Raw genomic sequence first — 21240 nt, 5'->3', positions numbered from 1 at the left:
TTTGGGAATAATGCTCGAGTCAAATTGAGCACTCGCCGCTCCTCGCACCCTTCAGCTCTACTCCGTTCACATACTCTGGTGTCCACCTTCTCTGGCCGTAGGCGCAGACAGTACACCAGACACTGGCTGTATTCTTGGCCTGGTTGCGTAATGACCCATTAGGCTAACAGGCTTACCTTTGTGTAGACCATCCACCATGCTCACTCTAATGACTCACACCTAAAGCCCAGCCTGCCTGCTCGTGTCCTGAAGAACATGGGTTATTTCAGGTAGGAAGGGAGGGGAGGAGGAGCCAAGAGGGAGGGTGCAGCCAATAGTAGCCAGAAGGCAGGCACGCACCTGACAACGTTACACAATGCAGTCTTTGACACTACAGTGTGAGGCGCTGGCCTTATCTGATGTGATGCTGGTGACAGAAACAACCACACTATTGTTATTTTAGCAAACACCGCCATTGCACATGATACAGTCAATAAGGGTGAAGAAGAAGGAACACAGCAAAGGTAAATATAGACATATGGTATGTCAGCAATCTACGCCCTGTTGCGCACATGAGAGAGCTAGTCATCTTTACTCACACTAGTGTGTGTGTGTGTGTGTGTGTGTGTGTGTGTGTGTGTGTGTGTGTGTGTGTGTGTGTGTGTGTGTGTGTGTGTGTGTGTGTGTGTGTGTGTCAGTCAATAGAGTTCCAGACACTTGTTGAATCTATGTCAAGGTGCATTGAAGCTGTTCTGGCTCGTGGTGGCCCAATGTCCTACTAAGACACTTTATGTTGAGAAAACATGTGGTTCGAGGCTGGGTTTCTGTATAGCACTTTGTGACATCTGCTGATGTAAAAAGGGCTTTATAAATACATTGGATCGAGCACACCTTACTATCACATTGTCTGATGTCCATATATGGACAGAACCTGATCATTCCCATGTATTTGGAAGTAGCTGTCTGAAAGAGCAGTTTACTTCATGAGAAACATGATGGTGTGTTTTCTGTGTGGGCAGATGGATGGTTATTCAACATCTGGCTTCTGTGTTTAGTTAGGGGACCGGGAGGTGGCTAGATCAAGACATGTTGCAACATCTTCTGGTTCTCCTGAACTAGCCTGCAGTGCCTCATCACCATGGTTTCCTGCTTCAAATCATACCGGGACTTTCCTGACTATTATTAGATAGTAGAAAACAAACTGGACTCCCTCCTACACACACGCACACACAGAAAGTGGAATGAATGGCCAATGTCCGGTATCACCTCAGCAAGGTCAGAGTTCTGACTGATTTTGAGAAAACACAACAGCACATTCTTGTGGAAGATGGTGAGACATCTTAGAAATATGAATCACTTTGAAAACAAAAGTTCTAAAATTGAATCATGTGCAACACTGAGCTATGCTTTCCTGCAAACCTATTCACATCAAAGAACAAACAATTGAACACTTTGTTAGCTATCCCACAATAGCCCTGAAATGGTCCTCTCTGAATTGTAAAAGCTGCTCCTTGGTTTCTCAGACTAACTAGGCTGCATGATTAGACACCCCTGAGGTCCCTTCTCCATCTCTATGAAGATGCGTCACGGGTGGGTGCCCCATCCAGTCAACACGTGACTGTCAGCAGCAGCAGCCTGTAACACGGCCGCTACAGGAGGAAATAGAGTCCCGCCCACTACTTCCCCTGACCCCAAGTAACCCTGGACCACTCCCTAATAACCTGATGGTACAGGTTCACGTGGGGATAACGTGGGGATAACGTGGGGATAAAGAGGGCACCAGACAGATTTGCATCAAGCGTCGCCTGTGCTATTTAGACCAGGTTGTTTGAAGATGTGATGAAAGACAGATCATAGCGGCAAGTAGCCTATTGGTTAGAGCGTTGGACTAGTAACCGAAAGGTTGTAAGATTGAATCCCCGAGCTGACAAAGTAAAAATCTGATGTTCTGCCCCTGAAAAAGGCAGTTAACTCACTGTTCTTAGGCCGTCATTGAAAATAAGAATTTGTTCTTAACTAACTTGCCTAGTTAAATAAAGGTCAAATAAAAAAAATAGCAGGTATAGCATGTTTGGAGGGGTGTGATATTTGGCTGTGTACCTGGGCACTAGGGAGTCCCCACCTCTCAGGGTGGTAGGGTCCAGTTCAAAGATGGAGGAGATGTCCATGCCATCAGGAACAGACACCAGTTGGTACATGACCCTTTCCTGGGGGGTTCGCAAACGCGCTCTCAGGGCCTCATGGTCCGAGTCCAACTGGAGGTACAGTATAAAGAGGACACTGTTAGTTCATATTGAAGCCCCAACACAGCAGTCCAGTTCATCATTTCAATATGACTGTGACTGTGTGTAACACAGATGAGGAATGAAGATATGTTTCCTCTAATCTGTTTCTAGTTAAGACTTACGCATGGCAACAATAACTTATATCAATGGATCACATTAAGAAGTTAAAGCATTGCAACATTGTTCGGGTTACTGCAGCCAGAGATTTTCTCATTTCCAGCTTTACAGTACAGTAATGCAAGTTAATCATTATTCTGATATTGGGATAATTGACTAACCTAACTCCCTCTTTTTCCTCCATCCCCCAAGACAAATACACCAACCAACACATCTCTCCTCGTATTAGCTGTACTCATCAGTACCACTCAGATGAGGACTGAGCAAGAAGTTACGTTGAGATGGGAGTTTACCCAACTCAGAGACCTTTTCCCGTTTTAGTAGAGCTAATGTGTTGTTGACGCATCCTGTCAAGTTGACTGATCTAAAGGCCAATTCAATTCAGAATGCATTTAGATTTATATGATATATAAATAAAAACATTTGCGGGATGTTCCCCAATGATGGAAGGAGCCCCCCCCCCCCCCCCAGTGAAAAAGTTTGGGAACCACTATAATCTAGGCTAAGGGCTTATATAATAAGTGAGTTTTTATGAATGCAATTCAATAAGAAGGAAACTGAAACAAACTATGGAAAGACAGACAGACCCTGGATTCTACCCCAGAAGATCATGTTTCTTTGGCATATTCCCTCCATAGATACACTCCACACAGAGTAATCGATGGTGTTCTACTGCCATCTACGGTGGAGCTCCAGTACCATACACAGAGAATATGGTATGATGACATCCAGTGGAGATCTACTACAACTGCCAATGCCATTGAATTTGTAAACCTATTACAAGTGGACGCTCTCCTTTCAGAATATGCAGCAAAATCTTAAAAATGTGATGATGATAGAAAATGGTTTTCATAAGATCTACTCAAAACACACTACACACAAACAGTGGCTTGTATGGAGAGACCCGAATTAAGGAAGTCGGACCAAGATTTAGTTGAGTTCTCTTCAAGAGGGTGAATTCGCTATTAAATGATGGTTAAAGGATCTCTCAATTCAGAGGATGAAGTATTTCAGAGGATGAAGTATTTCAGAGGATGAAACACACCAGGACAGACACAGTACCTGGAAGTTAAAGGGAACAGAATCCACCACCTGGAAAGAAAAACAAGATCCAACACAGAGTTGAAAGTGTAGATCAGCAGCGGTAGATAGGGCAAGTCAGAGCAAACACAGCTCAGACATGAAACACAGACATATAGTAGTCTCTGGTTGACTTACTGAGGATCTGGGCTCAGGACATTCTTCCTTATAGTCGGGGTTCACCTGAAAAGATATCAAGAACCAGAATGGGATACTTAACTCCAACATGTGAGGAAGCAAGAGGCAATACATAGTCCTCTTGTAAGTGAATAGAAAGTAGATCAGGTCCAACTTAATCAAGCCCTGTTGTTAAGACTTTCAGATCCCATACTGAAGCACTGCAAGATGATTGTACACATTATACTCCCAAGTATTAATCAATTGATCCATGCAAGTGGTTGGTTGGTAGACTACCATGTAATATGACTACAGTCAGTGTGAGAGGACTCACCTCAGCAGCCAGGTATGATCCTGTCGCAAGGTGTTTGAACCGGAACAGGCTGTTCCAGTAGCCAGCCCCGCCCCGACAAGGGTCATGGTGGACCACCTGATAAAAGAAAGCAAAACCTGACAGCATGAGAAACAGCTGTCTGGACTGATAACATACGAGTAAAAACATCTTATAAGATACAGGACGACCCACATGGTTTCACCTGGTTCTCTCCATCCCAGGGGCCTCATTTATTAATCATGTGTAGGCAAAAACATGTGCGTAAACCAGGCGTGGGATCATTTCCACGCAAAGTGTGAGATGTAAAAATGGGAACGCTTGCTTGAGAGTGTATGTAAATGTACACACAGCCATGACCATGTGTATGCACAGTGCCAAGTGGGGGAATGAGGGAACTGCTTGTCAAGAGTAGCCTAGAGAATGGGGAAAATATATGTTGAAAATGTGTGAATTCAATCATTCTTCGATTTCATTGTATTTCCATTGTGAATTCATGCAACATAGTATCTTAACAGGCTATATCATATACATACATATACAAAGCATGTGGACACCCCTTCAAATTAGTGGATTTGGCTATTTCAGCCACAATCGTTGCTGACAACTGTATAAAATTGAGCTCACAGCCATGCAATCTCCATAGACAAACATTGGCAGTAGAATGGCCTTGTTGAAAGTGACTGAACTCTTCAATATGGCACCGTCATAGGATGTCACCTTTCCATCAAGTCATGTTCGTCAAATTTCTGCCTCGCTAGAGCTGCCACAAACAACTTAAGTGATGTTATTGTGGAAACGTTTAGGAGCAACAACGGCTCAGCCGCAAAGTGGTAGGCCACGCAAGCTCACAGAACGGGACCGCCGGGTGCTGAAGGTCGTAAAAATTGTCTGTCCTCGGTTGCAACACTCACTACCGAGTTCCAAACTGTCTCTGGAAGCCACGTCAGCATAATAACTGTTTGTCGTGAGCTTCATGAAATGAGTTTCCATGGCCGAGCAGCCGCACACAAGCCTAATGCCAAGCGTCGGCGTGGTATAAAGCTCACCGCCATTGGACTCTGCAGCAGTGGAAACGCGTTCTCTGGAGTGATGAATCTGCTTCACCATCTGGCAGTCCAACTGATTCATCTGGGTTTGGTGGATGCCAGGGGAACGCTACCTGCCCAAATGCATAGTGCAAAATGTCAAGTTTGGTGGAGGAGGAATATTGGTCTGGGGCTGTTTTTCATGGTTCGGGCTAGGCCCCTAAGTTCCAGTGAAGGGAAATCTTAACGCTACAGTATACAATGACATTCTAGACGATTCAGTGCTTCCAACTTTGTGGCAACAGTTTGGGGAAGGCCCTTTCAAGTTCCAGCATGACAATGCCCCTGTGCACAAAGCGAGGTCCATATAGAAATGGTTTGTCAAGATCGTTGTGGAAGAACTTGATTGGCCTGCACAGAGCCCTGACCTCAACCCCATCGAACACCTTTGGGATGAATTGGAGCGCCAACTGCGAGCCAGGCCTAATCGCCCAACATCAGTGCCCGACCTCACTATTGCTCGTGCCTAAATGGAAGCATGTCCCTGCAGCAATGTTCCAACATGTAATGGAAAGCCTTCCCAGAAGAGTGGAGGCTGTTATAGCAGCAAAGGGGGGACCAACTGCAAATATGCCCATGATTTTGGAATGAGATGTTCAACAAGCAGGTGTCCACATACTCTTGGTCATGTAGTGTAATTTGACCACATCAGTGCATTTTGTTATGATAATAATCCATATAAAGTACAGTAATTGTTAAATTAAAAGGCATGTGTGAAAGTGAAACTATTGTTGAAGTTAATGGGAAACTGAATGCGAGATAGCTGATCTCGCTCTGTTTGACACTGCATTTCGCAGAGAGCACGTTTTTTGTGACAGGTGAGACCTTTTTACAGAAAGTACAGATTGGCATATCAGATATCGTTTTTTGCAAGGACCCTCTGGTTTTTGGCCACAGGCACACACCATCGCACAACAGTTTGCGGTCAAGAGGGGTTTCTTTGCAATGAATGGGTTCCCAAATACCAACGGAGCAATAAAAGCCCCATCCCAAAACGAGTTCGACTACGGAAAAGGCTTCAACTCAATTAATGTGCTGGTGATAGGTTATGTGACGCACAAAGTACGCTGCTGAATGTGGTGGCAAGGTGGCCAGGTGCAACGCACGGCTCGTTCATTCTGCACAACAGCAATGTTGGCCTCTGCGCCTACAGGAGGGAGCTGTTGAGGATGGATGGCTTATTGGTGAGTGTTGCCTACTCATTTGAAGTATATTTGCCATTGCTAAAGCAACTTGAATTATCCTAATGGACCTCTCTTTGTAGCTACTGTTTGTTCAAATGTTTACTGGTCAAGCCACAAAATAAAACCTTTTGGTTGTACTCAACCTCTGACTCTAACACCTTTATTTCAGTCTGGGAAAAGTTTTATGCTTCTTAGATTTTGTTGGTTGCACCATTGTATATCACGGTACGGCATTGTATATTTCCCACAGGCTTTAAAGTTATGATTTTGACCATATATGGTTAATTAGGGGCGTTTCGCAATGCAAATAGCCAAGGCTGTGCACGAGCACTGAGGCTGAGAACAATATTGGTATATCTCATTGGAGATCTCCTACCGGTGTGCGTATGATGCTCGTATGATTGTTTGATAAATCACACTTTCTTTGCAAACGGACATTCTAAATTCTGTTCGTAAGTAGCATTTTAGAATAGTTTCTCCGCAAAATTGAGAAATTAGGCCCCAGGACTTACTCAGGGTAACTAGCTTTGGAACAACCTACAGAATGTCATGGCAATGCAAAGTTATCGTGTAACCATATCCTTAAATATCAGTGTCATATGTGATTGTGTACCATGAATTACACCATGTATCTAATATCTCATTGTTCTATGCTCACCTCCACTTCCCACAATGCCTTGCTGCTAGTGGCGGAGGTGGCGGACTGGCGTCCTGTAGTCCTGAGAAAGACGTACTCCTTCTTCTTGAAGTCGTCACATGTCAGGAACTTCTCCTGCTCTGCATGGAACAGCCGAACAACGTCACCCTGGCAACACAAACACAGACACCAGTCAGTAAAATGAGGGCAGGAGAGCCATCTACCCTGTTTGTGTTATTGTGTCCAATACATTTCAATCAACTAATCAGAGTACCTACCCCTTTAAGAATAGTCTCCTTGTTGTCACTCCATTTCATGAACAAAACTACTTTCCAACTTGTGTTGCAGTTTACAGAGTTCACCTGAAAAACAAAATGATAAGCATGTGTGAGTTGTGTCAGGAAAGACCTGGTTTAATTCTCAGTTATACTTCCATCAGTGTAGATGACGGGTTAAAGAAGGATTTATAATCCTTGGACATGGATTGTGTGTGTGCTATGTGAATGGACAAGACAAAAGATTTAAGTGCCTTTGAACGGAGTATGGTAGTAGGTGCCAGGAGCACCGGTTTGAGTGCGTCAAGAACTGTAACGCTGCTGGGACTTTCAAGCTCAACAGTTTCCCGTGTGTATGAAGAATGGTCCACCACCCAAAGGACATCCAGCCAACTTGACATAACTGTTGGAAGCATTAGAGTCAACATGGGCCAGCATCCCTGTGGAACGCTTTCGACACCTTGTAGAGTCCACGCCCTGACGAATTGAGGCTGTTCTGAGGGCAAAAGGGGGTGCAACTCAATATTAGGAAGGTGTTTCTAATGTTTCGTACACTGTCCTTTAGCGCTGTCATTTGTCTTTATGGCTGTTGAGCTTTAAGAATGGTGTATGGACTAGCATAAACAACCATCACTTCATTAATTCAAGACAATCTGGCCGTTTTACACTCCATTCTTCACATATAGCAAGGATGATTAGTACGCAACAAAAATAAAACAGGAACTAATGAATGCGTTTCCTCATCTTTGAGAGGACAGAATGAACAATAACAAAGCACAGTTCTCAGCATAGTTAAAACCTGCACTACTCGAGGAAGTGAAATGTGCAGGGACACCTTGGTTAATAAAACAATAGAGACTTTCCCAATATGGATTCTGTTCCACAAGATGAAACATGTACTCTACCTCATTGCATCCTGGGTTGTCCACCAGCTGATGGCTGCTGGCGTGAAGGGGCTGTCCAGCGTTCACAGGGTTAAGGACCACCTTGTCTCCAATCACCACCTAGACAGACCGGGGAGCAATCAATAGCATTATTATACACACACACAGTATAATCAACTACACAGAATATCACGGCCACACATGTACACACAGAGAAATGGACACAGAGACACAACAAACAGAGGAACAGTCTGATTGTGTGGCATTGAGTATTTTACATGCACACTAATAATTCAATATTAATATTTATTTATTTATTAATTCAATATTAAACTGATTATGGCAGTAGGCTGATTATACAATATTCATATAAACACCTTACTCTGCTTACCCGAATTGGCGTGAGGTCAAAATCTAAGTAAGTATACGCTGATTAAAACACCTGCTTTTCTGAGTATTATTTAAAAATTATTAGGACATGTAAACACCTTAAAAATCTGTGTTCCAGCGGTGTATTTTAGCTGCGCATGTGCTCGCACCAGTCGAGAGCCTCCTCCTTTTGCGCAAGTGAAGTGAGTTCAGAACAACTGAATGTACGCATCTTAGAGGTAGTAGTCTTCACTTACAAACTTTATATGTCCCAACTCAGAATCAAATATGCTTCCCAAAATTAACATGTTCCCTGTGGTAGAACGTTAATATTGATTGCCGATTTCCTGCATTTTCAGAGTGCCATCAGGTAGACGGATTTCAGATGCGTCCATGTAAAACAGGATTATTTAGCAAAATCGTTCTTCTTGCAAAGCACGTAAACATTTTAAACAAACTATTATATTAAATATGTATCCACAATAATCACTTTATTGTGTGCATGTAACTGCCATCATTATCATATATATGATCATGTAGAAAACCACTGATAGCATGTGTACATCCATCAGGGTTCTCCAGAGTGTGCTGATCTACAGAGGCCCCAGCAGAGCTGCTACACACGGCAGCTCTGGCACACGCACACAGGGAGGGGTCAGATTAGTTTAGAGCAGAGGGAAGGTGCCCTTCAAGATAACCAGAAGCTCTCCACTTCTCGCAACAGTTGATTGCACAATGAAAGAGAACAGCTGTGGTCTTATAACAGCCAGGTGAAATCCTGCTGCCGCACGGGATGTCACGCCACACAGGTCTGAGATGTCTGAGCACTACCATAATAATTCATATTAATTCCTGTCAACATCCACTATCCTCTTAATGTATATAACTAGTGCTTGGTGCTATGTAACACCAGGCAAATAATGATAACATATTGGTTGACTTGTTCACATCAGACCATGTTGGCTACCAAACACTAGGTGGCCACACTGGACCATCTCATCAGCACAGGAGTCACTCAGCCAGAAATACCCTAATGGCTAAAGCTAATGATGATGGACTTACCTACGGTAGCCTTCTTGCAATTGAACTAGTACACACCCTGAAGCCATCACAATGTCAAAATAGGTAATGATATATTCATGTATTTGTACAACTTGTCAATTCTATACACCCCTGATTCTATTTATAAAGCAGATAAGCTAAAGCGGTATCAAGCGTTAACAGAGAAGTGCTGTCCGAGAGATCCCTGTGGTAAGGATTTTTGCTGTGGCCACTGACGCCAGGAGCTTTAATAATCTTGTGTGCCAGACTCATCATGTGAACTTTCAATGAGATCTTTACATGTTAAGCTCTTAATCACTCTTTATCTAGATGCCTACTGACAATACAACTTTGACCAGCTAGCCTGAATGGTTAAATGTTCAAATGCTAGGCATATCCACCAATTAAGAAATTGAAACCTGAAGAGAACAATACCGATAGCTAAGAATCAGAACAATCAATGAGCATCACGTCTTGCTCTTGAGAGGAAAGGCTGTTGTCTGGGCTTTACCATTGTTCTATAGAGAGACATGACAAGACTTCCTATCTGACCTTTGACCCACACTACAGCCAACCCTGGGCTAGACACTCACACTGTCTCCCAGGGAGCGCAGTTTGTAGAAGGGCTGAATGTAAAACCAGGAGCCCTCGTTGCCTGCAGAGTCCAGCGTCACCCTCATAGCATTCTTCTCCAACAGGGCAGGGAGTCGCTTATTCACCGTCAGGTACTTATTGCTTTTCAAGTGCAACAGCTGAAACAGTGGCAAACAATAGACACAGTTATAAACTCATACATGCATGTAAACATAATAAATGTACAGATGCATGTCACAGTCTGAGTCTATCATGGAGTATATCTACCAGGAGAGTCGGAGTTAGACATCAAATATTGGCACAGTGGCCATTCCTAGATATCCCCAAAGGAATGGCCCCTTTTCTCCCCCTGGATTATTATTATTAATATATATAAGAATAATCCAAGGCACTTGTTCAGATATAAACTCAGCAAAAAAAGAAGTGCCCCTTTTTCAGGACCCTGTCTTTCAAAGATAATTAATAAAAATCCAAATAACTTCACAGATCTTCATTGCAAAGGTTTAAACACTGTTTCCCATGTTTGTTCAATGAACCATAAATAATGAATCAACATGCACCTGTGGAATGGTCGTTAAGACACTAACAGCTTACAGACGGTAGGCAATTAAGGTCACAAGTTATGAAAACTTAGGACACTAAAGAGGCCTTTCTACTGACTCTGAAAAACACCAAAAGAAAGATGCCCAGGGTCCCTGCTCATCTGCATGAACGTGCCTTAGGCATGCTACAAGGAGGCATGAGGACTGTAGATGTGGCCAGGGCAATAAATTGCAATGTCCGTACTGTGAGACTCCTAAGACAGTGCTACAGGGAGACAGGACGGACAGCTGATCATCCTCGCAGTGGCATACTACGTGTAACAACACCTGCACAGGATCGGTACATCCGAACATCACACCTGCGGGACTGGTACAGGATGGCAACAACAACTGCCCGAGTTACACCAGAAACGCACAGTCCATCCATCAGTGCTCAGACTGTCTGCAATAGGCTGAGAGAGGCTGGACTGAAGGCTTGTAGGCCTGTTGTAAGGCAGGTCCTCACCAGACATCACCGGCAACAACGTCGCCTATGGGCACAAGCCCACCGTCGCTGGATCAGACAGGACAGGCAAAAAGTGCTCTTCACTGATGAGTCGCGGTTTTGTCTCACCAGGGGTGATGGTCGGATTCACGTTTATCGTTGAAGGAATGAGCGTTACACCGAGGCCTGTACTCTGGAATGGGATCGACTTGGAGATGGAGGGTCAGTCATGGTCTGGGGTGGTGTTTCACAGCATCATCGGACTGAGCTTGTTGTCATTGCAGGCAATCTCAACGCTGTGCGTTACAGGGAAGAATTCCTCCTCCCTCATGTGGTACCCTTCCTGCAAGCTAATCCTGATATGACCCTCCAGCATGACAATGTCACCAGCCATACTGCTCGTTCTGTGCGTGATTTCCTGCAAGACAGGAATGTCAGTGTTCTGCCATGGCCAGCGAAGAGCCCGGATCTCAATCCCATTGAGCATGTCTGGGACCTGTTGGATCGGAGGGTGAGGGCTAGGGCCATGCCCCCCAGAAATGTCCGGGAACTTGCAGATGCCTTGGTGGAAGAGCGGGGTAACATCTCACAGCAAGAACTGGCAAATCTCGTGCAGTCCATGAGGAGGAGATGCACTGCAGTACTTAATGCAGCTGGTGGCCACACCAAATACTGACTGTTACTTTTGACCCCCCCTTTTTTCAGGGACACATTATTCAATTTCTGTTAGTCACATGTCTGTGGAACTTGTTCAGTTTATGTCTCAGTTGTTGAATCTTGCTATGTTCATACAAATATTTACACATGTTAAGTTTGCTGAAAATAAATGCAGTTAACAGTGAGAGGACGTTTCTTTTTTTGCTGAGTTTATATCTCATGACCAAGAAATAAATCAGGCATGTTTACTCTATTGACCTCAACCAGCCTCGCCGTCTCAAACAGGTATCCTCCATCTGCATTGCTTGCTGTTTGGGGTTTTAGGCTGGGTTTCTGTATAGCACTTTGTGACATCGGCTGATGTAAAAAAGGGCTTTGTAAATACATTTGATTGGTACTGTGAGACTAAACCTTAACCAACCTTTCTGATTGTGGTTGTTTGTTTTGAGGGAGAAAGCCGGGACTGAAAAAACTAGTAGTTCAAAATGTCTCAGACAATTACAGATATATGCGTTTACAATGCATTCTCTCAAGTGTTGTAGCTACCCACTTACTAGTGTAGTAAGACTGTGTTAAATATTAAACACTGGCAGAGGAGCACAGCTGTACCCTACTGCCCTCAATACCTTTCCTGTCATCACACCCCTAAAACACATAAACCCCATTGGCCTACTGTACAACTTCCTCAAATACAGTTCTGAAAGCATGAGCACCATTTTTCAGGAGATAGCTATCCTAAAATATATGCAGGTGTTTTGCCTTTTTAGATGATAGATATCGCTAATACAATGGGTCTGTCACTTGACACCAACTGACATAGGGGAGAGTTGAGTAAGTTGAGGCATTTTTACATTCGGCGTCACTCCTTCAAGGAAAAATGTTTATTCTTTCTAACAAAGATATCTACATATATTTTAGGATGTTGTGTATCCCCCCCAAAAAATCAGAATTCATGTGAACATTACAGTTTTCAACACAATCGCTTTTTTGTTTATTAATAATTTTAAGCATATTTTAACACAGGCTTAATACCTAATTTTTAACATATTCCAGGCCCTGTTCTTACCTCATATCCCAGCTATAATGCCTTGCATTACACCTGGGAAGAAAACACTTCAATTTGCTGAACTTCCATTGGCTCAACTTACTCCAAGGCAAACATTTTGACTATATTAGCCCCCACAGCTACAAGGATACACTTTCATGCTAGGTTTAGGAACTCATATTGAAGCTTATAGAGACCCCAACTGATGAATAGAAAAATATAAATAAATATCTACTTTGGTTTAGATACAAGCATCATTAAACCTCTAACACAATACATTCATTCGACTTGGTGACCTCTTCCTAAATATTTGGTCAAATTATTGGTTTTCTGTATGGTTTCCTAGAAACAAGGGACCTCAACTTAACCCTTTGATGCAACTTACCCCACTCTCCCCTACTATAGAGCACACCTACTTCTAGTGGTCCATTAGACCGGTTTCCCTGTGACCTGATAATCTCACTTCGGTGTAGTAAACTTTCACTGGTCAAATATGCAGAGGATGATAAGGCCTGGATGATAATTGTCTGAATTAATGGCTTTCTGCTCCAGGCTCTTCCCTAACCTTAATGACACTGTCATGGTATGGCTATACCAAACTCAATCTCCTTGTTACCACATTACCCTTACTCTTCCCGGTCATACCTGAATGACATTTCCGTATTGGATTACAGTTCCTAGCAGCTTTCGGTTCTCAGATTCATTCTGTTTCTTCTCCAGATCAGCAGCATGCTGAAACATAGGGATAACATATTATGTCAGACAATACAATAGCCACAAACGAAAGCGAAAAAAACTCAACAGACCGATTGTCGGTCTGCACAGTTCGGGGCCGGTTGTTCGCTGTTCATTCGCTTGCTGTCTACGCGGTGTGTTTAAATGGGACCGCCCACCGTTGGTGATTGCCGTCATTTTCACTTGTTTCTACATGTAGAATCGGTTTGCACTTGGTATGCAAATTACGGCCAGTACTCTGTTCAGAGGTGCAAAGTACTCTCGGGCCGGAGACGCTCGACAATCCTACCGGTCTGTCCATGCCTTTAGATTTAGTGCTCCAAAAACACATTAAGAATAAGATGCAGTACTTTATGAAATACCGATCTGGGTTTATGGCGTGTAATAAAAGTGGTGTCTCACTTATAATGATTTTCTCGACCTCAACAACACAGCACCGCATGCAGATTAGAACCAGAAAAGAACCAGAATGCAGAATGGGAAGCAGTTGCGTTAGAGAACAATGAACAGAAACCAGTGGGATGAGGGTACTCACGTGGAGTTTGTTCAGTAGTACTGTGTCAGTGGTGCTGTTTCCCCCTGGTTTTGCTGCCTTCCAGAACTGTTTCTGTGCAGAGTACCTGTTCATGGGGCACAGCTTGAAAAGGCAGTCTGGAAAGAAGAACAGAGAAGGAGAGTCAGAGAACAGATGTGCTGATTTATCATCAAATCCATAACATTGAGTGCATGATGAATAAAGTGGTGGGAATAGTTACCAAAAGGGCGAGGAGTAATTGGTTGTCAGTATAACAAGAACATGAATATCTCTAAATCAATACAACAGGATGATGGTGAGTCCTGACAGAAAAGCCTAGTTCCTCCTCCAGTCCCCGAGGCTGGCTACCGGCAAGGCACAATGGGGGACCTGATTATCTGTGACAGGTGTACACAATTGCCGTTCCAGTGAGCACCAAGCGCCACCACAAAACTCGTCCAACGAACGCCACAGTACAGGGATTAGCTGTCATGGGATGCATGGTGGGGGAGAGGGAAGAGCGGGATGGATAAGCACAGGAGGAGGTGAAGAGAAGAGAGCCAGGGACAATAGGAGAGACGGATAGGTAAATGAGCGAGGGAGAGGAAGTGGGTTTATGGAGTGAAGAAGACCATGTTAGGGGAATTAGGATAGGAGGACAGAATTGGGAGGGGTGTAAGCAAATGATACAAAGTACGAAGGAAGGGTTGTGTTTTTTCTTTTTTTAACAACAGTTGGCAAACTGTGCAGGAAATGGCAGGGTACAGTATGACACAACCCACAGTGCAAACATTGAGGAACAGACAGGAATCAACATAAAACAGGCCATTGAAATGCTTAAAACAATGCTGCTTTAGATCAAATAAATGGAAGTTTACACAGCAGGCCCACTGTACCAAATAATATAATAATGTACTACTATATACAATACTTAGTACAGAATTGTCACAGTCACATTAAATACAGCATACTCTGCCAGACTGTGACGATCCAATGATAAAAGACTCAACAGGTGACATTCTTCAAATACCATCGCCTTCTCCTTTCATCCATGTTACCACAGCTCTCTGAGAAGTGTATGACTACAATCAGAGACAGTCTATCACTGACAGGAATGAGTCGTCCTAGCAGCGGGTAATATTTCCTAGAGAAACACACCTAAGTGTCAGACATGTCACCAAAGCAATTACTGTTGCAATGTACCAATCCCACATCAGAGAGGAAGAAGTGAGGTTTAAAATGCTGGGTTAAAGCTCCATGGAAACCAGTCCTTTTAAATAGCTTAACAGGGCTATTAATACTCAACAGGGATCTTAGGATTTAGCCAGGTACACTTTCCCTCTGTTCAGTGCTCAGGCACACAGAGTCTTGCATGGAGTCTCAGTCCTGTTGCTGTGGCTACCTGGAGGAGTGATGAGGCCTGTGAGAGGCTGGAGAGGTAGGGTGAAGAGGAGTACACTGCTCCATCCCAAACCAACCTTGAAGCCCCATGAGGAAACTTAGGCAAATAAGGTTGCAACATGCTGATGCCATAGCGCTTGGTCATGTCATCACTTGAGGCCATCTCTTGAATTTCCCTCAATAGACTCTGCTATAATTCAAATGCAAAGCCTGTAAAACACTGCAAGAGAATGCTATCCTCTCACTGTGCAGCGGGAACTGTAGCCATGACTGATAGGACTTTCAGAACCGCACAAGAGCTCCATTGTTCTACATCCATATCCATTACTGACCAATCTCAGAGTCATTTCTCTGGAATCCCAATAACTCTGGAACCTTGAAATGTGCAATAGATACCCACAATACACTAGAACTTCAGTTCCAGAAGGAACTTCTGACTTTTAACAAAGTAGTTCACTACCAGCACAGTATTCACTTCATGCATTCAATGTAGGCTGAATTTTTTGTTCTGGGCCCAGTTTCCCCAAAATCATTTTAAGGCTAAATTAATTTTTAGAACCTTCATAGCAGCACCACTAAATCTCCAAACTGTCTTTGAAATGGTTACAAACACTCAAAGAATAAAAAGATGAATGAAAACTGAGATGACTGCAAATAAAATATAAATACAGTTTTGGCTACATAGGCCTATATACAGTTTTTAGATCATATTGAAATACATTTAATGTTCAATCAATTGAGTTCTATTTTGCTTATTGTATGCTACTCTCTGTAATTTTTCCCTCAATATATTTCATGATGTGTAACAACATGTGGGCAATGATGTGCCAAATCTGTGATTTAGTGCATCATTATAGGGTAAGCATTAGAATAAGCAGCATAGTTTGCAGCCAGCCAAATATGCAATAATATCTTTCTAAGAGCTGATCCGTCGCCAGTATTGTAGAATAATTCTAATGTTAAGGTAAGATTTGAATGAAGAAAGCTGATCCGAGATCAGCGCTGCCTTTCTTTCGATCCTATCAGTATCAACACATGCTTCAACAACTCACTTATTTAAAGTTCTCCCTTTTGCGTGAGTTGTTTCGGCCGTTATATGAACGATGCATCTTGAAAATGAACTGTGACGTCACATCTCTGCGTTGCCTCCGTGCTGCTTGTTGCTACCTGCCAAACTTTTTTTTTTTTACTTTTAATAACCATTTAATTAAAAGTATGCATTTAACCCATTTACCAACATTTTACTTTTTTCATCGCTGAACTTTATCATTTTTTTTCTACTTTTTCCACCCCGGACGCTTTATCTGGACATGGTTCTACAGGATCTCCACCAGCCGAAAAGCTCAGTAGTAACATTAACGCTATGCCATCTAATTGCAGTCGCTGTACTCATAATCTACAGGAGAACTATCACCTTATTGTGAGGATAGCAGAGTTGTAAGCCCAGCTTCATATGCAATCGTTAGGCAAGGGCAATTTAAGTGTAGGAAAGGATGAAACAGCATCTGTCACCAGTAAGTACAGATAGTTGTATAAATCCCCCCCCCCCAGACAATTTTTTCAAATCTTCTGGAAAGAAATGCTGTCGGCATGCTCTACCGGTGTCGCTAATTCAGCCAACATAAACTTTAAAACAGGTTCTCCCCATTAAGCAACGAGTCAGAGTCAGATGCCGAGCCTTCTAAGCTCTCTCCTCCACCCGTTACGACGGGGTCTGAGCCACCGAAGCCTCCTACCATTAGCTCTGACAAATTTAAAACCCTCGTCATTAGTGACTCCATTACACGCAATATACACTTAAAAATAATAATCCAGCGATCATACACTGTTTACCAGGGGGCAGGGCTAAAGCTAAAACTGGCGAGTGTAGAGAATATAGGGATATTGTTATCCATAGTTACTGTTTACAGGCCTCCTGAGCTGTATACAGCATTCGTCACTGAGTTCCCTGAATTCCTATCGGACCTTGTAGTCATGGCAGATAATATTCAAATTTTTGGTGACTTCAATATCCACATGGACAAGTCCACAGACCCACTCCAAAAGGCTTTCGGCTCAGTTGGTTTTGGTCATTGACTCAGTTGATTTTGTCCAACATGTCTCCAGACCCATGCATTGCCACAGTCATACCCTAGATCGAATTATGTTCCGTGGAACAAATATTGTGGATCTAACTGTTTTTCCTCATAATCCTGGACTATCGCACCACCATTTTATTACGTTTGCAATCGCAACAAATAATCTGATTAGACCCCAACCAAGGATTATCAAAAGCCATGCTATAAATTTTCGGACAACCCAAAGATTCCTAGATGCCCTTCCAGACTCCCTCCACCTACCCAAGGATGTCAGAGTATAAAAATCAGTTAACCACCTAATTGGGGATCTAAATGTAACCTTTTGTAATACCCTAGATGCAGTCTCACCCCTTAAAACAAAAAACATTTCTCACAAGAAATGAGTTCCCTGGTATACAGAAAATACTCGAGCCCTGAAGCAAGTTTCCAGAAAATTGGAACGGAAAGACAGTACCAGAAAATAGCTTGGAAAGTCAGTACCTTACAATATTAAAAAGCCCTTACTGCTGCTCGATCAGCCTATTTTTCCAACCTAATTGAGGAGAATAAGAACAATCCAACATTTATTTTTTGATACTGTCGCAAAGTTAACTAAAAAGCAGCATTCCCCAAGAGAGGATGGCTTTCACTTCAGCAGTGATGAATTAAACTCTGACAAATCATTTGTACAAGCATTTCGCTACACTCGCAATAACATCTGCTAACCATGTGTATGTATGTGACCAGTAAAATTTGATTTAATTTGTACGTTTCGTTGTTCCTCAAGGTTCCGTTTTAGGACCACTATTGTTTTCACTATATATATATTCTACCTCTTGGTGATGTCATTCGGAAGCACAATGTCAACTTTCACTACTATGCAGACAACACACAGCTGTACATCTCGATGAAACATGGTGAAGCCCCAAAATTGTCTACCGTGAAAGACTGTGTTTCAGACATAAGGAAGTGGATGGCAAATGTTTGACTTTTAAACTCGAACCAAACAGAGATGCTAGTTCTAGGTCCCAAGAAACAAAGAGATCTGCTGTTGGATCTGACAATTAAGCTTGATGGTTGTACAGTCGTCTCAAATAAAACTGTGAAGGACCTGTGCGTTACTCTGGACCCTGATCTCTCTTTTGACGAACATATCATGAATACTTCAAGGGCAGCTTTTTTCCATCTTCGTAACATTGAAAAATCAGAAACATTTTGTCCAAAAATGATGCAGAAAAGCTAATCCACACTTTTGTCACTCCTAGAATAGACTACTGCAATGCTCTACTCTCCGGCTACCCGGATAAAGTCTTTACTGAAGACTCATCTCTTCAGTAGGGCCTATGATTAAGTGTAGTCTGACCCAGGGGTGCGAAGGTGAACGACAAGGCACTGGAGCAACAAACCGCCCTTGCTGTCTCTGCCTGGCCGGCTCCCTTCACTCCACTGGGATTATCTGCCTCTGACCATATTACGGGGGCTGAGTCACTGGCTTACTAGTGCTCTTCCATGCCGTCCCTAGGAGGTGTGCGTCACTTGAATGGGTTGAGTCACTGACGTGATCTTCCTGTCCGGTTTTGCGCCCCCTCGGGTTCATGCGGTGTAGGAGATCTTCGTGGGCTATACTCCGCCTTGTCTCAGGGTAGTAAGTTGGTGGTCTGTTGATATCCCTCTAGTGGTGTGGGGGCTGTGCTTTGGCAAAGTGGGTGGGGTTATATCCTGCCTGGTTGGCCCTGTCCGGGGGTATTGTTGGATGGGGAAACCGTGTTGCCCACCCCTCAGTCTATTATATCTGGTTTAATTCTCCTGTCTTATCTGGTGTCCTGTGTGAATTTAAGTATGCTCCCTCTAATTCTCCCTCTCTCCCTGCCCTCCCGAAGGACCTGAGCTCTAGGACCATGCCTCAGGACTAATTGGCCTGATGACTCCTGGCTGTCCACAGTCCACCTGGTCTCCACCCGGCACAGTCAGAAAAGGACTGGCCACCCCTCAGAGCCTGGTTCCTCTCTAGGTTTCTTCTTAAGCTCCTGCCTTTCTAGGGAGTTTTTCCTAGCCACTGGTCTATATCTGCATTGCTTGCTTTTTGGGGTTTTAGGCTAGGTTTCTGTTTAAGCACTTTGTGACACCTGCTGATGTAAAAAGGGCTTTATAAATACATTTGATTTAAAACACTCGTCCATAGCTATCGGGAAACCAGGCCCAGAGCTAGTATGGCAGTAAACAAACTGCTGCTTAACAGGCATTTATTTCGTATTTTGGAGAAATTACAGCTTCAAAAGTTCTTAAGCACTCCAGGAACAACTGTACTTTGGTAATAGACTCTTTCCCAATTTTATTAAGTGACTGGCTTCAATATAATATTACTGAGCCAGCAAGCGCAGTGAAAAAAACTAGCTAGCCAGCTAAAACTGGTACAGCTAGCTAGCTAATACTACCTGCTAAATCAGGATTTCATCTTTCCTCATTTGTTTCAACACTTGTGTGTCATCAGACTTAAAAAACAGACAGCTAGGTATAGGCCTACTGTTAAGTTTTTGTATATTTTTGCTAACTAAAGTTCAGTTATTTCTTTAGCTAGCTAGATAGGTAGAACAAACTGAAGGGAACTGTCAAGCAGCCGTGCAGTGAGTGTGTGAGTGACCAGCTGCCTGCAAAGTGGGGTGCCCATTTTCTCAGGCGCATGATGAATTGATTGAAGCAGTGTAATGTTAGGTAGCATTATTTGGTGTGGAGAACCTATTGAATGCGGAATCACATTTTTGTTCATGACATGTCACAAGGTCTAGAGCAGGGCTTTGCTTATAAATTCACAAGATAATGCCCCTGACATTTTGATACTTCAAAAAGAGATATGATATATCGAGTTAAACATGGCTATCTCATTCCACTGGCCAATGATGACAGTTTCTAGAAGGATGGGCTCACTCTACAAACACTATGACTGTCCTTCTTATAAACTCAACAGAAAAAACAAAACATCCCTTTTTCAGGACCCTGTCTTTCAAAGATAATTTGTAAAAATCCAAATAACTTCACAGATCTTCATTGTAAAGGGTTTAAACACTGTTTCCCACGCTTGATCAATGAATCAGAAACAATTAATGAACATGCACCTGTGGAAGTGTCATTAAGACACTAACAGCTTACAGACGGTAGGCAATTTAAGTCACAGTTATAAAAACTTAGGACACTAAAGAGGCCTTTCTACTGACTCTGAAAAACACCAAAAGAAAGATTCCCAGGGTCCCTGCTCATCTGCGTGAACGTGCCTTAGGCATGCTGCAAGGAGGCATGAGGACTGCAGATGTGGCCAGGGCAATAAATTGCAATGTCTGTACTGTGAGACTCCTAAGACAGCGCTACAGGGAGACAGGACGGACAGCTGATCGTCCTCGCAGTGACAGACCACGTGTAACAACACCTGCACAGGATCGGTACATCCGAACATCACACCTGCGGGACAGGTACAGGATGGCAACAACAACTGCCAGAGTTACACCAGGAACGCACAATCCCTCCATCAGTGCTCAGACTGTCCGCAATAGGCTGAGGGCTTGTAGGCCTGTTGTATGGCAGGTCCTCACCAGACGTCGCCTATGGGCACAAACCCACTGTCGCTGGACCAGACAGGACTCACAAAAAGTGATCTTCACTGATGAGTTGCAGCTTTGTCTCACCAAGGGTGATGATCGGATTCGCATTTATCGTTGAAGGAATGAGCGTTACACCATAGGCCTGTATTCTGGAGCGGGATCGATTTGGAGTTGGAGGGTCTGTCATGGTCTGGGGGGGGGGGGGGGGGTGTATCACAGCATCATCAGACT

General features: G+C 43.4%; 1 protein-coding gene across 6 annotated transcripts in view; it reads right to left on the bottom strand.

The window, feature by feature from the left end:
* The window catches only part of LOC106582863 (inositol 1,4,5-trisphosphate-gated calcium channel ITPR1), a 160468-nt gene that overhangs the window by 109077 nt on the left and 30151 nt on the right, over nucleotides 1–21240 (bottom strand). For 4 of the 6 annotated variants that reach the window (XM_014166417.3, XM_045705335.2, XM_045705336.2 and 1 more), the window contains exons 4-13: nucleotides 13980–14095; nucleotides 13355–13441; nucleotides 9981–10139; nucleotides 7999–8097; nucleotides 7097–7180; nucleotides 6840–6986; nucleotides 3913–4008; nucleotides 3600–3644; nucleotides 3444–3473; nucleotides 2080–2234 (exon numbers count right to left, since the gene is read on the bottom strand). In XM_014166417.3, the coding sequence (XP_014021892.2) occupies nucleotides 2080–2234; nucleotides 3444–3473; nucleotides 3600–3644; nucleotides 3913–4008; nucleotides 6840–6986; nucleotides 7097–7180; nucleotides 7999–8097; nucleotides 9981–10139; nucleotides 13355–13441; nucleotides 13980–14095 (1018 nt within the window). The remainder of the gene's footprint in view (nucleotides 1–2079; nucleotides 2235–3443; nucleotides 3474–3599; nucleotides 3645–3912; nucleotides 4009–6839; nucleotides 6987–7096; nucleotides 7181–7998; nucleotides 8098–9980; nucleotides 10140–13354; nucleotides 13442–13979; nucleotides 14096–21240) is intronic. The other 2 variants (XM_045705333.2, XM_014166424.3) reach the window with 1 other exon arrangement.

This window comes from Salmo salar, chromosome 22, assembly GCF_965601325.2.
Source record: "Salmo salar chromosome 22, fSalSal1, whole genome shotgun sequence".
Taxonomy (NCBI): Eukaryota; Metazoa; Chordata; class Actinopteri; order Salmoniformes; family Salmonidae; genus Salmo; species Salmo salar.
This window is presented reverse-complemented; position numbering and strand designations above follow the sequence as displayed.